We start from the raw sequence: 21,206 nt of genomic DNA, 5'->3' as shown, positions 1-21,206 counted from the left end.
GGTCTGGACGAAGACACCAAGTACACAAGTATAATAATAAAAATATCTTACGTGAAAGTCTTCTAGTCCATCTTCGCCGGTTGGACTCGTGCGTAGAGCTGGAATTAAAGGAAAAAAGTTGGAACATTAATTATATCATTATTTTTCGTTGTCATGATCTTTCAGAGAATTAAACACGGCGCCATGATTCAATAACTGACATGCACCAGAACAAACAGATGCTACTTCATGCACGACTTACAGACTGCGATACTTGGGACTGTTACAAAGGTTTGTTTAGCTTATACTTCATTTGCAGGGTACATGTATTGTTTACGCTAGTGAAGGATTTACCGTCATTAAAAAGTATTCATTCGAAAAGTAGGGTACAGATCATAATTATAAAATTGGTTTCCCTGCCATGCCTGAAATAATTACACGAATTTTTAATTATCATGTAGCCAAGTTTAGGAGACTAATTTGCGTCAAGTATTCTTTTCTGGAACAAATTAGGTATGTGGCAGTTTACTGAACGTATATCAAGTGGACAAATTATTAAACTAGTGCTTACGTGTGAATGTAATAGATATTCAGTGTTTATGAGTACGAGTAATTTTTAACCGTAATATTGTAATGCATGAATCATGACCGGTATAGTGGGATTTTTTTACACAATCTTCACAACTCAATTTCTTTATACAATGTGTTATTTTTTAATAGACGACAGAGTGCCTTCCGCGGGATTTACCGTATACCGAGAAAAATCATCTGCGATTTATTGCACGATATTTCTATAGTCATATTTATGAGCCATTTACAGGCTCTCAAGATATGGTGCCGCCGATTTCAGCGGTTGAAACCACACGTTAATTGCAACCCGATACTGTCACAAAAAGAGACGCATTAGAAAACATTAGGCGAGGTATTGCATTCCTCAGGATACTTTCGGGAAGCACTCGTCAGACCACCCAATGTCGTATATTTTCGACTACCCGTGAAAACAGACATAGGTATAAAAACTGGTGGCAAAAATGGAACAATAAATGAAAGTCTAACGATCATACGTGTTGTAATTTCAATAGCGCGCTGCTGGAGGGCATAAATTTACGGGTAGTTTAAGTAGTCGCAGGTTGCGAGTCTACAGCCCGTATTATTCTGGGATCAACTGTTTCGGAGCAATTATTATACTTGAATACATCCTATACACGTGCCAGAGAGATCGTAGGGGTCGTGCGATGAAATATAACACCCTGAATTTGACCGCCTAAAGACAGATCAACATTTAACTTTTCATTGTGCACACACAGTAGGTACGCAAATCGTATAATGTTGTCAATTTCCCACTTACCCCGAGTAAATTTCGTGGTACGTATCCCTCGCGGTGCGCGAGCTTGCTCCACCACCATTCTCGCTCGTTGTCGTCACCTTTCCTGACCACAACCAGGGAGTCGCCATTTTTCAAGGAAAGCTCGTCGCTGTGCTGCGCATCATAATCGAATACCGCATACACCTGTCCGTTGTTCATTATGCCCAGTTTCTCTTGCACGCCTAGAACGTCAGGTTTAGCTAATTATTAATGTTTATAGTGTATACTGAAATCTCAAAATGAATTTCCCTGACTTCCCGGTTTACCAGGATCGGTATACAACCTGTCGACTGTCATACAGATATCCCTGCTAACTGCAGTCTCGTTGTGAAAAACGACTCCGACCTAGATACAGGGAACGAATGTCAAAGCTACACTTGCTTTGAACGCAATGAAATGGTCAATTATGTACATATTACGCAGCCGCAAATTACTCCCAAAGTGAAGAATGCGAAGATCACAATACGATTAAGTATTGCACGACGCGTATTATAATATATCAAGAATATCAAGATCCACCGTAAAGTCTCGCGCCAAGGATATAGAAAAAAACGTCACGTACGACCCGACGCAGTCTCTTTGTCGCGAAGAGAATTCTACGGTCTATGCGACGAAAATGTTGTCGGATATTTCACGCCTTACACGATTAGCTGAGAAATTCGATAATTTTTTTAGAATTCGAGTCCGAAGAACTTTCATTGCTCTATTTTAATGCAATCAGTGAACGGATAACTGAGCTGTATGTATAATTTGTCGTATTGCTCCCCTCGTCAAATTGGTCGCTCTAGAATTGCCGTCATCTTAAGACCACACATGTATAAAATTCGTTTGAAAGTCGTATCACTATAAAAATGACATAGAGAGGCCGCAGCAAAATATGAATTATCAATAGTTTTCATATGAACAACTTGAAGGAAAACTACGCTGACACTCGTGATAGAATAAAAGCTACAGGGGCTTCTGATGCAGCACTCTTATTTTCCATTTAATGTAAAATGTAGTTTTATGGTATGAAACCTAACCTTGATGTAAAATTTAGAATGAATTTAGTGAGGGGTGGTGAAAATATCCTAATTCAAATATTAGAGTGTGGAAAATTCGACAGTTTCCTCGCGCTGACGTTAGTTTGGACAAAGATATTAGATTTACAGAATACGACCACTCATGGTACGACAGCGATGACAACGAAATCAGATATTTATTAATTCTGAATTCCAGCGTAGATACGTAAATCATGTACCGAATATATTTCACTACCTAATCTATCGTTTGGTGGGGTCGTGAAATCTAACTTGGTAATGATAGTAGTGCTTAGAAGATAGTAATCTAATACGAGCTCGATATTATACAATCATATAAAATGTTTAAATCAGTTTTCAGATACATTATACGAGTATGTACGTGAAACTGGCTCACTGATTCGCAAGCAGCAAGTATCACATCTAGTCATGTTATTCCTACAATTTCTGTTCGTTTACCATCATTTGGGTGGGAAATTATTGTGTTACACGGTGCGAGCTATAAGGTTGAGGAATCATTATTTCAAGAATATCCATGGCTTGATAATATACCTGTATACTATGTTATACTACATGTCATGCTGAGTACAGCATAATCAAAATGTAACAGGTGCAATTTCACTCACTGTATAAGTATTCAGAGCAGCCGTCAAAACCCTCTTCATCTTCCTCACACTTTTCGGCAGCGGTCTCGTGGTCGGAGAGCGTCGTAGCAAATATGCATGCTCCGTGCTCAACCAGAAATCTTACCATCGATAGATTATTGCAGCTGGCTGCGCAATGCAGCGGTGTCCTTTAACACGGCAGAATATACATGATTCAATTATACGAATTCAATATACAACTGCATGGCTGTTGAAAAAAAGTGTCAGCCTTTGCCGCACATTTCTGAGCACAAGATGATTGTATGGCAAGGACTTTGAGATGATCGATTTGAATTCGAGAAAATATAAAATATCTTCATAACAGTATGTTCGCATGGAAATCAATTAGAGAGGTGAAACCGGAGGAATATAACGTACGTATACTTGCAGGGCATGTAGGTAGAGTGGAGAAAAGAAACTCACCATCCATCGCTATCTTGCGCGTTTACGTCGCAGCCGAACTCTACGAGAAACTTGACGATCTCCAAATGTCCCGCGCATATTGCATTGTGGAGAGCGGTTATACCCTCGTCATTTGCGGAGCTCGGGTTTGCGACCTCCTTCGCTGTCTTCTTCACTAATTCCAATTCACCCTCGAGACTGGCGTCCAATAACAAGGCAAGAGGATCGAACGATACCCTGCGTGAGACGTTAGCTTTTCCCGTCGTAGATTTGAGATTACCCTTTTTCCTCCTTATCACGTCAGCTTTGGAGCAGTCTTGATGTTGGTCACTGTCCGTCCTGCCGCGATCGACCATGTCGTTGTTGTTGTTACCGGTACCCTTGGACGCGAGTTTCTCGCCACCTCCTTGCAACGGTTGTCTCTCGTCGGCATTCAGGACGTTCAACGCATCGACGATGTCACATTCCTCCGTCGGTCGCTCATTGTTCGGCTGTTCTAATTGATCCACTTTTTCCGCGGACTCGGGTCTTCGTTTAATCCCACTGTTTTCCGGCAATTCAATCTGATCACTTTGCATGAGATCCGCAGGTATTTCCGTTTCAGGAAAAAGGAATGCGGGGGGCATCTCAATACGTCTGTTTATAGATACGTGGACATTTGACTTTGAGTATCTGAGCTTGGGTTGGTCGGCGAGGGAAGCCTTCTTCAGCGCCAACGGTCGCGCCTTGATTATTTGATGACTCTGGACGTCCGTAGGTGATTCAGGGGGTTCCGAGGTTGGGATTGGAGGTATGTCTTCGTCCGTTTCCACCCTGGGATGATACACCACACTTTCGATCATATAATTCATTTATATGCTTTCACGCACTTAAATCTAAGTTGGGTCATAACGATACATTACGTATACATACAGTTTGTTTCAGCTGAGAATGCATGTCGAGGAAAATTTAGCCACTAATATATGGTGATAATGTGAAAGTCCTGAATTATTGCACTCTTTTGTCATGCAGATTTCAGTACTGTAATACAAATAAAATAAAGAAAAATGTTTAATTCTCAACTGATGAATGCGATCGAGATGAAAATTTCACAGTTTCTATAATAGAATTGCTTTGAAAACTAAGTTTGGCGTTGGTTTTATAGCGACAGGTTCCACGCTTCGCTGATATCGAAGGAATGGCTATGCGAATCCCCATAATATGATATAGGTATGTATATGAACAACATAAGCAAATGTTACTCGATCCCTTCCGTGGCAAACTTAAAAACAAGTATTTCTCTCCCTTGATGAAGCTACTCAGCCAATGTTTCCCAAATTCAGTACTAAAAATAAATCAGGAAACTGAGATACATATGGATGAATGAATTTATGGGTCCCTTCAGATACACCAATTTTGAAAGCAACATTGAAAACAGAAGACTAAAGACCGGCGAGTGTATGTGCGAGGGCGAGGGGGACCAGGCAGGACGTACCATCGAGCTCTTCAAAGACAGGTTATGAAGCATCCTTCCGTTATTAACGTCAATGCAGAGTGTTTGCTTGTATTAAATCTTTGTAGGGATCATATTGCAAAATTAATTCACATTCAGCGCCTACTCGAGACGATTATAGCGTGCTTCGATAAGATCGAGAGATGAGACATTTCGGTGTGAAGCAACTACGCGCACATGCGTACGCGTAGCGTATAGATTCTGTTGTTGAAAATTACGGAAATTCTACGGGTTTTTTTTTTTTTTTTTAGGATATACAATCTCTCGTTATCGCCAGATTCAAGATGGATATTTTGAAACTCGTAAAACATACTCTAGAATACCGGTATCTACATAGAGATTCAAAATGTATAGTTCATTCGATATTCTAAATATGATTTGACGAGACAGCAATTTTTAGTTTTTATATTATCAAACTTGATCGAAGGGTAAACCAAGCATTTTGGTGAATTTTATATTTCATTATCATGTACTAGGTAAAGCATATATAGTAAGTAAAATCTATAACGACGAGTCTTTTAATGAAAGCTGTAACAGGTTCATCTCCTCTGGCGGGCTGGACTGGTGGGTTGAGACTTTCGGAGAATAAAAGCATAAAATGAAACTCACACGATTCTTTCTGCGATGCGACGATGAGAATCATGAAACAACTTTTTTATACAGTAAACTGGTGGGAAACTAGAAGAGACACGTGTCGAGGTGAGGAGAGAGTAAGGGTGAGGTATACGTTCGACGCACTATCAAATGCGGAAGCTGAGGCGAACCGGAAATTTTACGCCGATGGACCCGAGACCCTTTGAACAGCAGACTTACGTATACGACGAGACTGAAGACTCGATCGCACTTGTCTATCAATCAGAGTAATCGAATTCGAGACAAGAGAGAGCATAGAACCCGGGACTCGACTGTTGTGCGTGTCACGAATGCCCCCCGCTGCCCCCCTCCATTCCAACCATTCTATTCTGAGATGCATTATTCCCGACAGTCCACGATCGTCTCGCCAAATCGATCGCGGACTAATTAACATTTATAATTAACCCGGTGATCATGTTGTAATTTCTCACTGAAGAAAATACGCAACCGATATTAAATACACATACATATAGATGTGCAACCGCGAGTAATCGATGTATGATGTATGTTATCTCCTCCACTTCCTCGACTCCTCCGGACATATTATTTCGAAAACTTCCAGCGTTCCAGAAGCGAACGGATAGCGTCTTTTTATTATTTATCCCAAAGATATTTTTTTCAGCCGTACTTGTTGAAAACAAGGTCCATCTGGCGTTAGATTACAAGGCATTTGTTAAGAAATATCCCAACTCTACAACTCATCGCACTCGTATTATCTGCGGTACATAATATACATATGCATATACATATATATATATATATATATACATTATACACACACGTAATATACATACATACATATATATATATATATATGTCTGTATTTTCAAGTCTGTGCTGAATTGCGGTCACATAAGACACGCATGTTCGGTCCTTTTGTTTCCCTTCTTTCTTCAATTGCTTGCGACATGCCATTTTGAGACTCGAAGATAAATTTTCTGGAGTAAATGCATAAATTCAGATGTTACTCTGTGCAAGCCTTAATTATGTATGAATTTAGGGATGCATCAACGATTAAGATTTCGATTAGCTGGGCCGTCAGAATTTTGTTTTTTTGATGTTGAGAGTAAGTTGTGATAACGGAGGGGTCTTGAGATCTTTCAGAGAAAAAATAAAAGGTAAGCAGCCTTTATACCTGGTTAACAGCTGAATAAAACAACGTCGTATCTTGGAATTTTTTTCGAGAACATCGGAATTCGGAATTTGATTGAATGATATCGTTTGTCAGAATTTGGTTCAATAATATTGTACTTTAAGGTGCGATTTAGTTTACAAAAAATTTTTGTGGCTGCGAAACTGCAGACTATGTATGTTTTTGCCAGAATATTGTCATTGGTTAACTTACAAAATGTGATTAAGATTCGGTCATACGCCGAAAACTGTTATGTATTTGACGCAGATTACGTTCAACTTCAATCTTCAATATTTGTGACGTATCGTTGAACATATATGATAATGTATTAATCATAAATCTGCAATTCATGAAAATAATTGGTAATTATGCACCAAAGTTAAGACATGATATGGGAAGGAAGTATTCAATCTTAATCGTATCTCATGAGTTAACCAGTACTTTTATAAAATCATGCGAAATATACATATTTTTGTTTCGATAAAAAAAGAAAAAAAATTACAGATATGCGTACAGGGTGAGTCTATGAAAAATTCGAGAATAGGTGGGAATTACCTGATCAATAGTTGCCGCCCCGCAGCCAATCAAGACCAGTGGTCAGGTAGCTACTAACATTACTATTAATTAAAGCAACGTCGATATCGATATAGGAGGGAAGTTTCGATGATTTGATATTGGCGGCTTATAATAAGCAGATTACCCTCAACTGAAATAAGAAATGTTTAGTAACCAGTTTTCACGATTTCCAAGAAAATTGGTGAAATTGAGAGGCGTCTCCGTTGATAACTAAGTTAAGTCAGGAGTGCATTGGGAAACTAGTCGTCATTTGACAAAAGTAATATTTGACAACAAATTCGATATCGTTCATTAGTACAATTGTTTTCATCATTAACACCGGAGTAGTCAATTACGCTATATAGGTGCAGTAAAATGCATAAATCCATTAACCTTCCGGCTAACTTTGTTCCGATCCAAAATAAAATGCGACTTCGATTCTGTACAAATTAGGTAACAATTCATTCCATTTTCTCATATCAGCTGCATCGACAGTTATTGTCACATAATTTGTGTAGAATTGAACTCGCATTTTCTTTCGGACCGAAGCCAAACTTGCCGAAAGGTCAAGTCATTTGTGCATTTTACTGTAAATACGTACATCCGAGATGATAGCCGACAGAGCCAACGAATACGTGAACGTACTTCTTATTAACTCATCTAACTGGCTACAGGGCGACAATTATTCGATGAGAAGCTCCTCCTATTACCGCAGTTTGTACCTACTCACCCTGTACATGGGATATTCCACTCGAAACAGTGTGGTTTTCGGTCGCTGGTCACCGAATTTAATGTCCGGCCAGAATCTCATACCTTACGACCTTTTGAAGAGTGTTCCATAGTTTTGGATCCCAAGTAATTCTTGACTCCCCGAAAAACGCGATTGAAAGAATTTCATTGGGGTCTTCCCGATTCACTTGAAAATTTTACCGAACATAGTTCAAGTTGTGAAAAAGGTGTGGTATCATTTTCAACTGGACGTATTTTTTTGTTCGCCATCAATAAATTGTTGAAGAAATTATTCTGGGACAGAAAAGTTTTTCGTTACCAGGGTTTTATTGAGATCAAATGCGGACGCCAAATGCTGACACAAAGCGGTTTAAAATACAACCATCATGATACGAATAATTCCTACGTTTTTGGCGTGTGAACTCTATGCTCGCGCCGCCCCGTGGGGAATATCTAAAACGCCCTATTTAGGATAGAACAGCAGCTGATAAATGTAAAAAAATATACGTAAATAAATAAATTGCGGTAAGTTTCAAGTACAATGATATTAATTTTATCGGACATTTGTGCATTCGGACAGTGCGCATTTACCAGTAAAAATTTTATCGAAGGAGAGAAGCTAATCAACGCTGAACATATTACTTATTGTGGTAAAGATAACCAGGAAACTGGTCCAACTGACTATTATTACATCACTGCTTATGTATCACAAGCTTTAAATATTAGAGAAAAACCAAATGGAATCTCTTGCATGATAAAGAAACGTAGTCAAATTGAGGATATGTCTTGCAGTTGCAAAGCCGGAATATGAAAAATTCCGAAATTTAATTTATCCTTATTGTTAGCGGGATATGTAATGTCGAAGCTCGCAATGTGCACTCTTGCCATATGGCATAGCCAGGCGGACTCACGTTCGCCACAACTTTACTCACCGAACACCTTGAAAATTGACTCTTGTAACGGAAAATACATGCGTATAGCCGCGCAATTTACAAATCTCGTTTTTCTCGTGCGAACTTTATCTCAATTTTATATCAATTTCCTACCTCATGTGTGTACATATATTAGTATATTAAGCTTCTCATTTTGGTTTTGATCCTGAATTTTAGTCGAGTTTCCTAACGGCCTGACTTTCACATTTTCTGCATTGTGCATAAATTTTGTTTCCGTAGCCCCTCGACATTTCTGAGGTGGCTAAAACAAGAGGGGTCAGAATCGACTTCGCTCGGGTGTACACCATACACGCATACCTATAATACAAACACATTCATACCCATGTACGAGATTAAGTGATTTATAAATGCGTATATAGCTACCTCGCCCCAACGACAACCAAGGCCTTTCCATCGGCGATATCGGAACTGACTTCGACTTTCTCGTGGTGAATCAATCTGGGCGGAGGGTTGGGTTTGTTAGGTTTCGGTGGTAGAGCAGGCTTGATCTTATCATCCCCCCTTGTGAGCCTCCGGTCAGAGTCATACTTCAGTCGTTCGTACTCGTATGATTTATCCGGTAATTTATTTCCGGAAAGTTCGAATTTGGTAGGGTGGTCATACTTTGCCGTGTGGTGGTCGAACTTTGAGTTCTGAAGCAACATATGTCCAGCTGCGTTATCAAATATTGAATGACTTTGTTCCTGTTTGAATTGTTGCAATGATTGTACATGTTCATACTTGGCCAAGAGTTGATTGTTGTCATTATACTTTGCGGAGTGATCAAATTTTAATTGTTGCTGCTCATATTTTATTTGCATATGGTCGTATTTACCATGGGTTTGATCATGCCTTGCCGGTTGTTCGTAAGGTTTTATCGATTCTCGCCGCTCGTCAAACTGGGATTGTAAATTATCGTACTTGACTATATTTTGGTCAATCTTCGTTACGGAATCTGCCTTGATCACGTTGTCGTTTTGCGCATCATTACTAGAATTCGTGTTTGGCGATAATTGCTGGTTCTGCTGACAGTGAATTTGAGTTTGATTCTGACTTTGAGCAAAGGGATTGCCGGAGTAGTTGGCTTGTAAATTCGCCGAGCACTGTGTAAGACTTGTTCCGTTCGTCAAAATATTCGATGAACTTTGTGATTGATTATTATATATGTTATCGCTGATTCCACTACCTTGAGATATATGCGCTTGATTGATGGCTGCGAAGTTTTGTCTTTGGTTCGCGAAATAGTTGTGCTCTTGGCCATTTGAGTTGTAAGCTTGCGTGGCTGGTAATTGTCCGTGGCCTATCAAGCTCAATGTCTGTGGCATTACGGGATGAATCTTTGTCGAAGATGTCTGATAAATAGGCGATTTTACCGGAAAACTGGGTGCCACGCTAGATACGGGCTTCTGATGAAACGTCATAGATCTGTAGTTCTGATTGTGCGAAAGAGATTGTGCGACGTTGCTGACAATATTTGTACCGGAGCAGGAGTTGCCATCACCGTGTTGTTTTTGATTATGAATCCTCAAGTTTTGTTGATCACCAAAACTGTAGACGGTGTTGTTGTTGTTGTTGCCATTGCTGTTGCTGTTACTGTTGTTATTGTCGTTTTTGTTGCTGTTGTGGTTATTGTTGTTATTGTTGTTGATGTTGCTGCTGTTATTATTATTTGTGGTGGTAAGGTTGCCGATGCTGCTATTGCTATGATTACCGCAGTTACTGTTGCTGCTTGTGTCGTTATTGTTGCTGTTGGTAGTGGTGGTGCTGCTGGTGGTAATAGTGGGGGTGCTCATGGTGGTGGAGGTAGTACCTTTCGTACTTTCGTTGGTGTTAGTGCCAAAAGCGACCGCGATAGTTGCAGCAGTATGAGAGGTAGGAGTGACGATAGTGGTTGATGCGGTGTTGGTAACGCTCGCGCTGGCGACGCTCAAGTTGTTTTTGGCTATGTTATTGTTCGTTGGATGCACAAAGTTGAGGATCGTCGGTGACTTCAGCGGCTGGGATTGGCCTTGGACGTGGGATTGCGATTGACTGTGGGCAATCTGATGTCCGTATTGCTGAAACGACCTTTGGCCTATCTGCGATGCGCTCGCGCTGTGTTGTATTTTGTTTTTATTAACGTCATCGTCAATTTTGAAGTTTACGGCAAACTTTGTATTATACGGCAATGTTTGGTACTTCGGATCATTCTTGTTCAATGAAAAATCATCATTAGGTATGTGCGAGTATGGCTCTATGGCAGCGATGTTACCTGCCGGCCTCGTTTTGTTGCTAATAAACTCAAGTTTTGAATCGGCAAAGTTTGAGTGATTCACACTGACGCGTTGATTTGATCCTAATTGTTGACTCAATCGTTGGTTCAGTGCTCTTTTACGCTGGAGCCGGCCCTGGAGTTGTGCTATCCTTGCATCTATGGCTGCCATTTCCGCCTGGCGTTGAACCAAAGCCAACCTTTGCTGGGACACAACTTGGTTTTGCTGTTCGTTCATTTTGTTACGGTACTAGAATCAAAAATTTATGCCAATTTATGATAACTCAATCATGTTTCTGGAAAACCTGCGAATTATTCACATACACATTCGACAAACGCAAGCGTTACTATAATTTAAAATAGCTTCTACGTCCACCCCCAAAATAGTACGTAACAACCGGATGTCACGTTCCTCCCCCAACTCCGACTCACGGTAATGCCACACTATCCAGGTCCTTCGCCCACCAATAATACGGGAACGTATTTCTTGATTGGCCGGTCTAGGGCGTTTACTGTTGTACAAGAATTAGATAATCTAGAAAAAATTTTGTTCGCTAATATGTGTATCAGTCTTAACTGTAGTTTTGACGTAATTAATGAAACTACATAACGTATAGGTTCATATTACTGTAGTGTGATAGAGTATTGCTATTGCAAAGCTTTCGATTCTACACCAATAAAACATAGCTGAACGGGGCTGTTTGTAACTATTTCGTAAAAATCGCCACATCTCCGTAGTACGTCCTTCTCGTTAAAAATTATGCACGCATCCGTGCTTGCATAAAAATATGTTTTAATTCAGACACTATACAGACAGCTTTCGAAGAAGATTTTCGTACACTTACGCTGGTTAATTTTATAGCAATCGAGGCATACTATCACAGAAGCTGTACGTGTATGTGCTTTGGTTTTTTCTTAAAAATTTTGCTATTGAAATGTCTATTTTCAATTACAAATACGCCTTAAATTTCTATGAATGCAGTATAATATTCGATAGGCACAATTAATGCTCTAAATTTTGATTAAGAGACGCCGATTCGGTGAATGGCGGGTAAAGAATGAGCCCAAGCTGTAGGTTTGATATTTGAATTTGGAGCTATGCAAAATCATAACAAGAACTGGTTAACAATGAAACTGTATCGCATTGCCTACTCTTGCAATAGATTCACTATCTTAATCTTCATACGGATAAACATTGTGTATACCACATAGAAGAATAAATTTAGGTACATTAATATATTTTTTAGTCACCATGAGTTCTCTACGCAGTTTTTCAAGTTCCGCGCTCGCGGGAGTTGATAGATGTTCGGTCCCATTGTTGTGTCGACCCCTCAATTCCTCCAGTTGCCGGGTCAACTCTTCCACTTTGGCTACCGCTAACGACAGTTCTTTTTCCTTCTCATTGAAAAGCGCTCTGATGCAGTCGAGGTCGGACGCTAAATGTTAACATCAATATAACAAGCATAAATTGCCAACATGAATCAAAGTGTATGATTTGTATAACGTATAGCTGTTCAAAGTCAGTTCACTTGTTACGTGTGAAAATTATTTTTCGTGACATTGTAAATGGTACATGACTTATAATTAGAAAGGGATAGAAATTGCATTGCTCGACGGGTTTCATCCTGCATTCGCGGTATAGATCATCTAGAACACGTCAGCAGTCAGTGAAACTGCGCTACAAACCAAGTAGCACACAGTCGACTCACATTTGACTTATTGTCGGCGGAAAATGAAGTCAACCAATCGGAGACTGATGAAGAGTTGACTACGTGTCAACCATACGTTCACAAATATCTGCTATAGGTTATCAGTTCACAGTCAATAGTGTACAAATCGACTGTAAAATGATTCATTATCGTCAAAAATCAGTCAAGCGAAACTTCAATCTTTCGAGAATTGCTTCAACAACACTTCGCGAAACAGTGAGGTCCAACTTCACAATATATACTTGCCGTAAGATCGTAACCCTTGGCATGTTTTTTCCTAACTTTAAAACAGAGAATGCAGGCGATAAATTTTTCGTACATTTCATTGTGAGTTAATTTTAATGCTTCACAGCTTTTTCTACAATTCAAATGTTTTTTTATTCAGATTTCAGTCATCCAGAACGCTTTTTGTACAGGTTTCTGTAGGCAGCAGGTATTTCTCGAAAACTAAAGGAAAAATTTTTTTTTCACGCATAATCGTATAACGAATTTACTTGGTAAAGTACGTACTCGTTTCACGAGGCAATGCATTCTTGGACTTGCAAATCTTAATTTCCATAGGAAATATTATCGCGAGGTAAGTCGGTAGAAAGGCGAAAATATCTGAGGAAGTCTTTCAATGGCTTCTTTGGAAGAAATGCTCTTAAAGGAGATACTTCCATCGCACCGTGGCTAGGCGCAAGGGCTGTGCCAAAAGTTATGAATCGATCCCTCAATTAGATAACATCATACTTAATGCGAACTTGGAAAGATTCTGAAACTTTCCATGCCAAATTAAATGGCAATAGTAAATTGGAAAATATTGCCTAAATCGAAATCTTTTCTCCGTTTCTGGGTTCCCTAAATCCGACGGTGTTCAAGTTCCATGACATGATATACTATAATTGAACATTGTTATTTAACAGTAAAATACAGAAATCCAAATTTCGATGAATTTAAGAGATTTAAGGCTGTCAGCCATTTCCAGAATGCTTCTCGGGTAAAATAAACCATCTAGGCGCACAATGTACCAAATATACGCGTGTATAACTTGATTACTTCAAACACCGTCGCGACATACAAATTCGCCCACACTCATAATCTTGCTACCGAATTCAACCTTTTTAATTCTTATTTTCTGAGATTTTCTGAATCCATTTCTGATTCGATTTAAGTAAAAATTATCCTTGGAGCGCGTTACACCGTAGTCGGAAAAATGCTGCAGGGTCTTGGTCGAATATCTCACAATCGGTAAACCTGTACTACGAATATCAGTGCTTAAATCACTGAATTACACCCAGGCTCTGAATCGGAAAATCATAGAAAAATAAATAAATCAGTAATACCATCTTGTGCTTCGATATTTTGATTATTCGTCAAGATTGATTAATTACCAGCTGAAATCAAGTTCCGAATGACGTGAAATATACTCTACAGATACATTGCAGCGTAAAATGTCAACGGTAAATTAAAAGCATTACGTGATAGTCGAGATGGTTATTAAATTTGTGTAACTTACTGAGCGTGGCATTGTTCGCTCTTGACTGATCAGTCTGCGATCTCAGAAGCCTGAGGCGATTGAGCTTGCTCTGTTGTTGATCTAGACGATGCCTCAACCTTGCCAGTCTGTCCTGCTGTGCTGGCTCCTGAAAATATATCATCGATTACGTTTATACATGTATCTCTCGTAATATATTCCGTTTCATTTTTATTTTAAGCCTTTCAAATTCAGACATCGTGTATACATGACGTATATGTATAACCAAGGAATAAGTATGTAACAACAAATTCGTACATTTATTTTCCACGTGTATGAATTTTAATGCTACGTGATCTTGCGAATCGGGGTGGCCGTCGAAAAGATTTAGACAGAACCTGAAAAAATTAACTGTACCTATCTGTAATCCATTCGATACGATTGCTAGTCAAAGGATCTCAGATTATACATTTAATATGTATACGTGGGGTCATCCAGCTCAACTCTACCACCCTCCGGACTTCAACCACGTATGCAGTACATTCAAGATATTTATGAAAACACCGTTTCAGTCGAGCGAAAGAATTGATGCATTGGTAACTTGACTCTAGTTAAATCGAAAATTGAGTATGAAGACAAGGCAGTTCTAACATTATCTATTGTGATGTGAGAAAATTTCGTTATAGAATATTAGCCATTGAATTTTTTGATAAGTTTAAAATCCATTTTAATAGAGCTGGAAGTTGACAAATGGTCGAATGCTTACATTTTTTCATTAATAATATAAAATAAGAAATGCGTTTTCAAATCCATTTAAAATCCGAAGTACAGAATGCCATTTTAGGAATTGTTTTATTTTAGCCATTGAATACCGAAACTATAACCCGAGATAAAAAAAAAATCAGGGGAGGTACTCTCGCATAGTACGATGAAATTTCAAAAGGAAGAAAAAATCCAAGGTGTTGAAAAGTGAAGGGTAAACGAGTTGAACTGAATCCGCCCATTTACATATATCAACCTTATGGTGATTCATCGGAGTTCGAGTTATCCACACGTGAATGCATACCCATTCGCACATAAGATATACCTATATCCATACTTCGCCGATGCGGATAATCTTATTCAACGATACGGTACAAGGGTGTAGGTTTGAAATCGAATATGACATTCCAACCGCACGAATTTACATATTTCGCGTAATAAGTACGAGTCAGTTATTCACGTCAGCTGTCTGAGAAATCTATTGAAAAGTCGCGAAATTACTCCAGATGCCCCGTACGTTCACTATACTCGTATTGGAATTGAAGACATGGATGGATGGAAAATTCTACTTTTGAAAATAAAGAGAACAATGTGGGAAAACTGTAGCCGTGCCTTCAACAAATACATTTTTTTTATTTTATTACACACACACACGCGCGCGCGCATATATGTATATACCTATAAGCAGGCATACGTGAGCAAATGTGATTTTTTCAAACAAAATCATCGAAATCAGTGTCATTTATTGGCGTGCAACAGTTTAGACATTCTTTTTCTAATCTTGTGACCTGCGTACCCCTTGAGCACAACCGCCGCTTGCAACCAGTTGAAATAGGCATTTAAATATTATGATGTTCACGGCGTATATGAATAGCTCTGTGACGGAAGAAGTCAATTGGGTTTTGACTCTTTTCTTATATACATGCATGATATAGTTTGAGTGGGTTGCGTCGATCAAGTTCACTCACAATCAGAGCTAAAATATTAAGTAAAACGGTATGTAGAGTTTGACCGTAAGTTTTCATTGCACTAATTATCCCGAAATGGGCTTGAATCGACTTGTAGTCAGGCCCTTGTTTTATACACGTGTACAATTTATAATATATATATATATATATATATATATATATATATATATATATATATATATATATATATATATATATATATATATATATATATATATATATATATATATATATATATATATATATATATATATATATATATATATATGTATGCATGTGTGTATATATAGGGGAGAAACGGGCGAAATGGGTCTCTTAAGGGAGGAACAACGTTAGACCAATTTCGACCACGCATTTTTTTTGGTTTTGGCGCAATAAAACATTTCAAGCGTGAGCGACATTTTTTTTTAAATTCCATTTGATTATACAGGGGGTCCATTCTAGCCGCCTCCTTTCTGTATAATATAATATAAAGATTTCTGTAAGCAATGAGAGTTAGAAATTTTGTAGCAATGATCTATCACCAAGTCCTGATTCACCCCAATTCTGTGCATAATATTGAAGGACGTGGTTGTAACCTGTGCGCCCCGGAGCACGGCTAGGCGAGTTTCCCTCTGCTCCAAGAGTCGCTTCTGCTGGGCGATCTCCCTCTGTTGCCTGGCCGCCATATTCTCCAGTTCGCTAAGCACCAGCACAGCCCCGCTACCTCCCACTGGTAACTGAAAAACGAAATTTCAACATCAAATTTCTGACTCTTATACTATATTTATCGTTCGCGATTGCACTCTATCGTCGTGGAGAACATAGTCGTATGATCAGTCGGACGCACGGGGATATAGATATTTTACACAAAACGATTGACAATGAGTATGCATACAACGCGTGTAGATGTTATAACATTATGCTCATTGTTAGTGTATTCCATATACGAAGCGGGCCACTCGAGGCAGCCGAGGTGGCTCTGTGAGCTTCACTAACCGCTGTAGGGTGGACTCTCTCTCTCTCCCTCTCTCCCTCTCTCTCGCTCTCTCTCTCTCTCTCTCTGTGAGTAGAGACTAGAGGATAGCGCCGAAGTGTGCGTAGTAAAGGTATAGGACTACGTTACAAGATGTATCAGCCCTGCAGCGCAGGTTGGCGTTAGTAAATCGACGTTCAGAGCAACATTTAGACGGATGTTAGGAATCCCGACGGACCGGTCTCAAGTTCGGTGTTTACTCAAAGACTCAATATCAGGTCCTGGAAAATGACAGTCTGAGTATCCACCAAGCACCGTTTGACATGAGAGAAAAAAAGTTTAAAACCACGCGTAGACTGACTTTGGGATTTACGTCGTCTCAGCCTTGGCTCCAATGGCAAGTCGAGGGTTAATACAAGATGCGGGGAAACGACAATCGACTATTTACTCAGCACTAGTTGATACCGCTGAACCGTTGGTTTGACCAACTCCCAATCGCCAAAGTTGGATCAAGAAGAGGCCGTATTGCAGGTGTTGGCAAACTCCATGTGGGCTAGCCCGTTTCGAGAAGTATTTCCTGTATACCTTACACCGCAGGGTAAATCATGAGTTAACACTCGTAGAGATCCGTCAATAGAAGTAACGACATTTGATATTACCTGAAACCCAGATGTGTGGCTAATCGCTATATCTTGGTAAAAAGTCAGAGTAAGTGAGATATATTATGTGTTTACTTGTTGTTGCATGGCAATGAGAGAGAGAGTCGCTTCAATTAGGGATTTCAGGTAATGTGCCGTCACTCGCGCTGACATACATATTCGCTGATGCTCCAATTCAATTTCTTTTCAGAGTAACGAAAACGTTTCAAACGTTGGGGAACGATCGTGTTTGCTATTCTGCTTGCAGACTAATGGATACAGATTTAGAAAATTGATGCAAAATTACGGAGAACATGATACTCACAATCAGATATCAGTACAGCGTAGCGTAACTTCCAGGTACCTAACTGAGAATCTATTGTAAGTTAGTTACTGTATATTCAGTGTTTTTATCAATTTTCTGAATTTTCTTCAATTACATCACAAATACAAATGTAAATATTATCATTTCCTAAAGGTTGAAGCGATTTTGTTATTCTGGCGGGAAAAAGTGCAAACTATGATTTGTTCACTTTGTCAGCACTGTACGAAATTCCCGCAACATCTTCACCATAGAATAAAGTCTTATCGATAATTAAATAATTTATCGATAATATAACGAACACATTTTCGTATTTTAGTCGTATTTGAGACTTTTTTTCTATCAATCGACCTAGCGTGAGCGCTGTAACCTTACCTTTCGAAATCGTAAAAGAAATTGTTTCTACAGCTATACTATATCAGTCTTCACACGAAAGATTTTCTTTCCATACCCGTGCGTTAACAACATTTTGGGTCTACTGTTAAAATTTACGATAATCTGAGATCCGCCTATCATGATAATTCAATGTAAAGAAAGCACACTAGTTCATTTGTCATGGTAGACGTGAGTATTGGTTCCTTATTATAAAACTGTAAATTAAATTATTCGTAAATATTATTTTCTGCGAATGACGAGGAATAAAAATGCATTTGGACTCTTGTGCTTTTGGTTTCATGCCTAAGACCGTCGATTCTGTCCGTTAAACTAGCTATTCCAATTGGTCGAGCATTGTTCGTGACTTTTGTACAATACCGATTATCACAGACACAGAACCGGTACTATCAGACCTGCAGGCATAAGTAAATGCGAGCGTAGTTCACAAATTTTATTCACACAGAACGTTCGCGTTCGATGTATAGCATTGCGTTATACATGATATACGAGTATAATTTGCTTATTATAATATCTCACGTGCACGCGTATTATATTAATATCAGCACTCCGGATTATAGACGGAATATACTTGCGTTTGTCCTCATCCGATCGTGACCAGTTCCATTTTTACGGTAATGCGCAGACAAGGGATTGTTCAACAAGTGGAAGAAAAACTCGAAAAATTCCAGATTATCATTATTAACTGAAGAATCTCACGGTACGTATAAGTTGGCGATCAGAAATTATCTTCACCGATCGGCGTAATTTGTTTTACGGATTTCGAAGAGGCGACCGATACACGGGTAACTATCAAGGGTAATGCCAGTGAATTGTTTCAACATCTATACCAGTCCTCGTGTATTATAAAGATAATAATGTCTGTGGCACGAATTTTAGCCGGTATGCCTTCCATGTTACAACATCATTGTACATGATTGTCATTTCAGCGATACAACATCCGTTTTCCGAACTGCGCGGTTGCCGGTATAGCCGTTGTTTAAGGCAGAAAACGCCATGGATATTAATCAAGGTAGGTATCGTTTGTCATATATGTACTGGGTGCGTAGGTATATGATCTGTGTAACGAGACACGTGGTGATCGAGAACGTCAGAAGTTACGCGGCAGCTGGCGCGACGTGGCGGTACGCGTTAGGCTTGGAGAGCATCGTCGTCGGTCGTTCGACTCGACGCTTTTAACTATTTCTCGAAGGCCTAGCGCCGAGGCTCCTCGAGCGTGGGGATAAAACCATATACTACCCCGAAACATCGGGAACGAACGGAGGTACCCGGACAGCTCCGGACATCACCGAGTGCCGGGGGTTTATCGCTGAGCGATCGCGAATCGCGATATCTATCTACCTGTATACGCGTGTAACCGATGCACCTAAGCATGCATGCTCACATACCATATGCGTATGGATCTATCTATCCGTGTATGTACGTACTCGAATTGAAATTTCACTTTCAGCTCGTGTCTGCCTATTACAGTCTCCATTCAACCAACGACGATTCGGCTATTCGTACTCTTGTAAGATATACGACGCATTCGCAAGTACATGGTACTGTAATTGTGAGTATCGGGTGTTACATATACCGGGCTCAAACGTGGAAATGAACCAGCGCGGCGCCAAGAAGATGCGGAGCCGGAGTGACAATTTTGTGCCTGAGATGGCAAATCGTCACTACGGTTGCCTACGCTCGGAGCTAAGCTGGTCTATTTCTACGTTTAACCACGGTATACGCGCCGTTATATTATTTCCACCTGACATGCACAGTACTGTATTCCCTAACGCACGCGTGTGAAATTTGCAGTGTCAACCGGCTACCGTAGAATTTATAGGCCGGAGCGAGGAGAAAATTTAAAACTTTCGACTTACTGGACTAAGAACAACATAATTTACAGATTATAAAAAATTTCTTTCGCTCCGTTCATGCATCTGCATTCTCAAGTTTTTTCATCATTATTATTTCAAATCTCAAAGTTCATATCTTCACACTGATTCGTTTTCGAGCAATAAATTTCTAAATTTAAAAAAAAAATTTTCCCATGTTATTTAAATGGGAAAGAGAAAATTGAGAATCGCCAACTCTAAATATCAATATTAATAGCTCATATTTTACCGAGGTCATTTTTGAGGGACACTCGGAAGATTTTTCAATGTTCTTAGAAAAAAAAAAAAAAATAGTTGATTTTTTTGAAACACTCTAATGTGATGTCTTATTGTTAATCGCATTGAATCGAGTAAAATTGTATTACGTCGACGAAGATTAGTAGACATTTTATGCTACGCCCCCGTATATCATTCGCAGTGGCGATAAGGATTTAACAACCGATCCAACAATATACGCATAAAGCGTATGTAGACTGAAAAAAAATAATCTGCATAGTTGAAAGAATACGGTTTATATTATGTAATACTATAAGTCCCGTGCACTTGGTTTACAATCTACCAAAGTTGTGCCTTACTTCGATTAAAATAATGGTTCATTTTGGCTCAAACGTCAGCTCATTTGAATTGAATTGTTTGAATCAACGGAGTTTCACTTTCTTTCGAAAATAAGTAATGTGTCACTTTACCATTAACTGGTTGCGCCAATACGATTATTCAAATAATTTTATGCTTTTCGAAAGTTATACGCAATTTTTTTGACCAAGGATCGAAAATATGTCATACAAGTTACCTCTATCGACTTCGAGCGAGACTTGATGGGATGCCACTGTACTTTTTTCCATCTAACCCAATATCTGACATTAAAAACAAATCTTGCACACCATTAATAAGATTATTTGATAACCTACAATATTGGATAACAGTAGCGCACATCCCCTGTCAGTGTATATAAGGCTACGTAAGTATGTGTGTAATAAATATAATGCAGATAGTAG

The 21,206-nt window shown here is 39.2% G+C and overlaps 1 protein-coding gene across 7 annotated transcripts in view; it reads right to left on the bottom strand.

The window, feature by feature from the left end:
* LOC124185409 (apoptosis-stimulating of p53 protein 1) overlaps positions 1-21,206 on the bottom strand; it is a 35,136-nt gene that overhangs the window by 4,042 nt on the left and 9,888 nt on the right. For 5 of the 7 annotated variants that reach the window (XM_046576162.1, XM_046576158.1, XM_046576155.1 and 2 more), the window contains 8 exons: positions 16,569-16,748; positions 14,342-14,468; positions 12,386-12,570; positions 9,268-11,384; positions 3,432-4,223; positions 2,991-3,157; positions 1,328-1,527; positions 52-98 (listed from right to left, as the gene is read on the bottom strand). In XM_046576162.1, the coding sequence (XP_046432118.1) occupies positions 63-98; positions 1,328-1,527; positions 2,991-3,157; positions 3,432-4,223; positions 9,268-11,384; positions 12,386-12,570; positions 14,342-14,468; positions 16,569-16,697 (3,753 nt within the window). In that variant the 5' untranslated portion in view covers positions 16,698-16,748 and the 3' untranslated portion in view covers positions 52-62. Of the gene's footprint in view, positions 1-51; positions 99-1,327; positions 1,528-2,990; positions 3,158-3,431; positions 4,224-9,267; positions 11,385-12,385; positions 12,571-14,341; positions 14,469-16,568; positions 16,749-18,912; positions 19,500-21,206 lie in introns of those variants that run through there. The other 2 variants (XM_046576161.1, XM_046576160.1) reach the window with 2 other exon arrangements.

The sequence above is a fragment of the Neodiprion fabricii genome, chromosome 6 (assembly GCF_021155785.1).
Source record: "Neodiprion fabricii isolate iyNeoFabr1 chromosome 6, iyNeoFabr1.1, whole genome shotgun sequence".
Classification (NCBI taxonomy): Eukaryota; Metazoa; Arthropoda; class Insecta; order Hymenoptera; family Diprionidae; genus Neodiprion; species Neodiprion fabricii.
Note: the sequence above shows the minus strand (reverse complement) of the source record. Positions and strands in the feature narration are given on the sequence as shown.